This window comes from Thalassophryne amazonica, chromosome 6, assembly GCF_902500255.1.
Source record: "Thalassophryne amazonica chromosome 6, fThaAma1.1, whole genome shotgun sequence".
Taxonomy (NCBI): Eukaryota; Metazoa; Chordata; class Actinopteri; order Batrachoidiformes; family Batrachoididae; genus Thalassophryne; species Thalassophryne amazonica.
The window spans coordinates 54815770-54822126 of NC_047108.1; the positions used below are offsets into that span (position 1 = coordinate 54815770).

Genomic DNA, 6357 nt, shown 5'->3' on the forward strand with positions numbered 1-6357 from the left:
GGGGCATGCTGGGATATATCCAGGGTAAACCACAGCTATGTGGTTGTTTGTTCAGTGTACCTTGCCGGCGCTAAAAACAGACAGAGATAGAGGAAAGATGGAAAGTGTTTACTGGAATTAGGGAGCAACCATCGCCCCTCCCAAAAAAATCAGAAGTGCACACGAGTAAAATCATGTGAGTGAGCATGTTTGATTGATCAAAATGGAAACTATATAACATAACAACAACAAAGTGAGCATCTGCCCATATTTCTATTTGGCTTCATTCTGTACAAAACTCAGATGGTGACAAACTTTCCATTTAAGTAAATATTCACAATGAAAACCATCCTTCCTTCATTTAAAATGAAGGATCAACACTTTCCTACAATAATAAATAGATTATGCCTTGACATACATAAATAAGACCACCCACGGAATGTTTTACCTATGACTCCTGTCAGAGAAGATCCCGCTCCTCCAAAGTGTGACTCAGAGAGGCTTATTATCTGCCAGAAAATCAAGCCATGAGTGGATCTGTGCTGTAGTGGGTAATGCTGGAATTCTGGAAATTCAGATTTTAACAACATATCAAAGTCAATAAAATGACACGCCTAAAAGAGTGATCTCAATGGCAAGTTCACACAAAATACCTTGTTGAAGTGAAATGAAAATCAGCAGTAAGAGCCACAATAAATACTAAATTCTAGGTGAACCTTAAAGGCCACACAGTGAGGACTGACCTGTAAAAACATTCAGTTCTGCTGGTTCATTCTGGACACACATGTTCAGGAAAATCATTTCATATTTTGGTCAGACTGCTGGTTGACTGCATGTCTTCAATATTTCTTTGAGCATGACAGTTTCACTCCACATAACAGACCCAAAGTCACAGAGTGAGCTCCGCCAGTTTAAAAAAGCACCTTGGTGCCATTTAGGAAGTTCGCTCAGGCAAAATAATAATAATAAAAAAAAAAACACAGCACTCTCCAATCAAGTTTCGTTTTGAGAGTCTGTGAGAAGTGAAAGTGCAAACAGACAGTATCACAGCCCCATCCACGGCCCTCTTCTTCCACCTCACCGAGGTCGGAGGTACTCAGGCGTGGAATAGTTAAACAAAAGGAAGTCCATGCGGTACAGGCTGAACAGTTTCTTGTGGTAGAAAGGACTAATATGTTTAAAGTAGTGTGCAGCCATGTTGCCATCAGTTCGGGTACTCTTACTAGAAGTTGGAAACTGAAGTGTCCCTTCAACACCGGCCAATCTGAGCACAGCTTCAGCATCCGGCTCTAGGGTCTCATACTTACCCACCACGTCATAGTGAATCAGACAGGGGTGGCACAGGGAGTGCACCCGCTCCCAGTGCTCATTGAAAGGTTCCTCTCTTTGGGTCCGTGGGTCAACAAGGTACTGCACAAACTCCTGGAAAGTAACATCACTTCCGTTTTCCAGAGCGCCTGGTTCTGGGTCAGGCCGGTGTCGGCGGATGATCTTGGTTCCATAGCGCTTGTGAAAAGCTGTGTTGTAGTTACGTGTGAACTTGTTGCGGTAGGCAGATACAAGACGCTCAAAGGGCTCACGCACAAAGATGAACTTGAGGTAGCTACGAAGCCGCTGGTTGATCTCAGCGACTGAGAGCTCGGAAAGCGTGTGGAGGTTGCCTGCCACATGGGCCTCACTGGCAGGGATGGCAAGGGGGTCGGTGTAGCGGCCATCACTGGACAGGACCATAAGAACACGTTTCCAATTGGTGCAGGCTACCTGGAAATAAGAGAGAACTATTACCCTTTTGACAAATACACAATAACAAAATGTCAAGAAATTTGGGAGCAAGAATTAAAGCAGGGTGCGGTACCCACCCTGTAAAGGTGTTTAATAAGAGTTATTCCCAATAAAAATGCAATATGAGAACATTTTTGGAAAATATGGCTTCTCTGGAACAAAATGACCCAAAGCACATCTTGTTATGATGCAGCAACCCTGATAACAATCCACTGAACCTACAAAAGGTTTTCAATTTTAAAGTTCTTCACTGTAACTTGACAACAATTACCTGACTGATGGGCCAGTGGCCCTACAACCATGTATTTAGCCATGGCAACAGACATGCTATCCAGTGTGTAAAATATGTGTCAAATGATTTGTCTCTCTGTGGGAATTAAGCTGTGCAGATCGAGAAAAAGTAAAGCTGATGACACATGATCAGGAACTGAACTCAGATCTACACAGTGGTAGCCCAAATACAAACCCACTAACCTACATGCCCTGCAATTAACTAAGGCCCTTTGACTGCTCCCTTGTTTTTTCACTCAGGGTCGCCACAGTAAATCCGAGGTGGATCTGCATGTTGAATTGGCACAGGTTTTACGCCGGATGTCTTTCCTGACACAACTCCACATTACATGGAGAAATGTGGCAGGGGTGTGGTTTGAATCAGGAACCTTCCACACTGACGCCAAGTGCACTAACCACTTGGTCACATGCGCTGCAATTAATGCATTCAAATCATCTGGGAAGGTGCAGGTTGCTGTATCTTCATGTCTCAAAAGTAACCATTTATCAACCACAGACAGCTAGGTGAAATATAGGCATCCCCTTGGCCTTTTCCAGTAGCTGGAGCCCTCAACCCTGATGCACCTGAATACTGGACCATCCCTGAGAAAGATATCACATGTAGTCCATGGGCCAAACAGCTTCTTGGTACCACTTAAAAGGACTAAACAAAACTTACAATCCAGCCTCATTATACCATGTATACCATGACAAAGATGCATGACAGCCATGCCAGGGTGGAAATTATAGCCAGGTAGGGGTCAATGAAGAATTACACAAAATTTAAAAAAGCTCCAATCATATTGAAAATGTACCATATTATTTGTCTGATCATAAAGATTCCAAAAAGGTACGAGGTGAGAAAAGTAACGGACCTTTTTATTTTTTTCAAAAACTATATGGATTTGATTCATATGTTTTTACATCAGCCAAGCTAGAACCTTCGTGCGCATGCGTGAGTTTTTCCATGCCTGTCGGTTGCGTCATTCGCCTGTGAGCACTCCTTGTGGGAGGAGTGGTCCAGCCCCCTCGTCGGATTTTCATTGTCAGGAAATGGCGGAATGATTTGGGCTTTTTTTCCCATCTGAATTTTTTTCAGAAACTGTTAAAGACAAGCAGCTGGAAACCATTCGAAAAATTTATCTGGCTTACGGTGAAAATTTTACGAGTTTCACAGAGAATAAGGACTGTTACTACAGCTTTAAGGACGGTCCACAATGGCGCACGGCGCGCCGCGCTCCGAGCCGCCATCGAGAGGCAGAAAACGCCACCTAATTTATAAACGGATGGCTGTGTGGAGCCGGGACCGTCGTGTGCAATTTCTCTGGTTATTGTTATGTGTCGACGCGGGTTGAGGAGCGGACCTGCGTCTGACGGAACCCAGCGCTAAAACAACCAGAAAGCGGTTCCAATAACAAAACAATTTATTTTCCCCCTTTGGTGCATAACAAAGTGTACAAACAAAAACTGCGTCGGTCTGGCGGAGTGAAGGACGGCACGCTCTCCAGCACCCAAAAGGATCGAAGCCCGGCGCTTCTGGACCCACGTTCACCGCCAAACACCCCCCAGGTGGACACGACAAACCGACTCTGCGAAGGATAGAAAAGGTGAGGTAAGTCAGCAGCTACAACTAATATCCTTCAAAAGGCACACACTATCAGCAACACATTCAGGTCCGAATTCAAGCTTTATGTAAATGAGCAGTTTCTCACAACAGGTGGAGGATCATCAGTCCGCATGCCACGGCAGTGAGAAGCGAGCTGCACAACTCTCATCAAAGTTCAAATATACTGCGTAACAAAATACCAAGTTACTGTTAACAATTATTCAGATAATCAATCACCTCTGATGTGTGCTGACAGCATGTGTCCCTCACCCTTCCTCCTTCACAGGCACGATGTGTCAAACCCAGGCGCGGTCCTCAGCGTCTCACAAACGAACATCACAAGGTCGGGTTCCCGGCAATTCTGCTTGAATCACACATGACTTAAATGCAGAACGCCATCTCATTATCTGCTCCAGCTGAAAGTCTTTAAGGTTGCACGTGAGCACCATCCACAGGTGCTGCACATCATGTTGATGAGGGTGAAGGACTATTCTGCCAGCACCTTCTCCACAGACAATAAATCAGTTTTCTTTGCTCTCCAGGTGGTATGCAAAGAAAAGAACACCAAAATGTCCAGCCACACCACCCCCAACATACAACAGTACCCCCCCTTTAACGGGAAGCCTCCCGGCGACCGAACAGACCAGGTCCGAGAACAGCACCTCCCTCCGGGGTCCTCGTCAGGAAGCAGACAGCGTAACGCTCCCAAGGTCCACCACAGACAACAGGACAGGGCACCGCAGCTGGAAGGCCGGCTGGCATCAACAAAAACCCCAAAACAGTCCCTAGTACAATCCAACATACAAGAAAAACATAAAACCCACCCAAAACCTCCCCAGGGGACCGTCCCATCCAACCCCGGGAAGAAAAGAAAAACTCCCAAATGCAAAAACCCAACGCAGCCCCACAAACACAATACAAACATAAATGCACAAAGAAAAATAACAAACAACCTCCCCAGAACGACCTGCAGTGCCCAACACCCCCCAGAAGGCCTTTACCACCAGTTCCAGGAGAAATAGCCAAAGCCGGAATCCCACAGAGGTCCCCAGGTACACATGGAGCAAACGGCGCCCCCCAGAGGACCGTACCATCAAACCCCAGGAGGCACCCTCCCCACAACCCAGGAACCCCAGACCCGGCCACACTTGGCTAGGCGGCCCCACAAGCCAATTCCCCCCCAGAGGACCGTCCCATCAACCCTGGAGGTGGAACCTGGAAGGAAAAAAAAACATCAAAGTCCAACCCCCGGAGGACTACCTTAAACAACTCCGGGGGCAAATAAAACAACCGATAAACCTGTTACCTTCCCCAGCACCCCGAAAGACCCCAGATCCCTCCCAGAGCCTTTCGGCGGCTCATTTTGGCGAACGGCACAAAACATCAAGCTGGGGAAGGGAACAGGAAAAACTAACCCGGCCCCAACCCCAAGGCGCAGCGGAAAACCGGAAATACGTCCGGTGCCCCAACTCGACCATACCCCAGCCTATCGGGAGGGGTGGAACTACCGAAATGGCGAACAGCAACAGATCGGCCCACCCCTCCGACTGAGGTATGTTCCCGCTGCACCACACCCCGGCAACACCAATGATGAACGGTACAAAGGCCCACCGAGGCTGGAGTGGAACCGGGCCCTAACCAAACCAAAAAAAAAAACACCCCTAACAACCCCCCCCCTAGGTGCAGTGGTCTTCTGAGAACGCTCAGCGTGACCAACCTGCACCACCCCACAACCTACAAGACGAACGGTCTTGGGGCGAGTGAGGTTGGGGTTAGGGAAGTAGGGAAATAAAAAACAACAAAACAAAACGACCCCAGACCCAAACAGAAAATACCTAAATACAAATAATAAAAACCAACGATTAACTGAGTCCAGGACGGGCTTCGAACCGCCTGTCGTTCACTCCACCAGACACGCCTCTGACTCCCCAAACAAGTTCTAACCCCTTTCAGAAAAAAAAAAAAACATTAGCCCGTACAATTTTTTTTTTGTGTGTGTGTATTATTTCGCCTGTCCCAGAACACCTGGAGAGACGTCACCACTATTCTTCTTGACGCTTCTATGACGGGGCAATATAACGGCTTCAGCTCGTCCGAGCTGCATGGGCTCATCTGCAAGAGGAGCCAGAGGTCCTGTCGGAGGAGTCTCAGTGGGGCGAAGAAGAGGCAGCCCAGATCTGTGTCGGGGAAAGCCCTGAGACAAAAAAAACCCGTTCTGATGGCCGCCCTCTCTCACGTCCACGCTCCTTCATCCGATCATCTAGACGAATCACCAACGATATTAGCTCATCTAAATCATTTGGCTCGTCACGGACTACTAGCTCGTCCTTTAATGGATCATTTAAACCAACCACAAACACTCTGCTTAATGCTGCGGCATTCCAACCGGACTGAGCAGGAAAAATTCGGAAATCCACAGAATAATCCGCCGCACTCCGCCTCCCCTGCCTGAGATTCAGCAACCGCTGGGCAACGGTATGAGCAAAAACCAGAGAACACTGCATCAAAAACGGAGCACAAGCTTCAACGTTTCCCGCATAAGGCTCCGGACGACAAATAATCAATTCGGAAGCCGAATCTCTGGGTGACAGAGTTATCTGCACCGGTATCGATGGTGCCGCAGCTGGAGCAGCAGGAAGCGGAACGGCTTGCGCTGCAAGCTCCATAACGCGGACATCTGTTTGTTTAATTTGGTTTGTGAGATGCTGTAATTGCTCCCA

General features: G+C 47.5%; 1 protein-coding gene across 2 annotated transcripts in view; it reads right to left on the reverse strand.

The window, feature by feature from the left end:
• Positions 1-1005: 1005 nt before the first annotated feature.
• LOC117512206 (carbohydrate sulfotransferase 11-like) overlaps positions 1006-6357 on the reverse strand; it is a 67814-nt gene continuing 62462 nt past the window's right edge. For both annotated transcript variants that reach the window (XM_034172198.1, XM_034172197.1), the window contains exon 4: positions 1006-1740. In XM_034172198.1, coding sequence (XP_034028089.1) covers positions 1057-1740 — 684 coding nt within the window. In that variant the 3' untranslated portion in view covers positions 1006-1056. The remainder of the gene's footprint in view (positions 1741-6357) is intronic.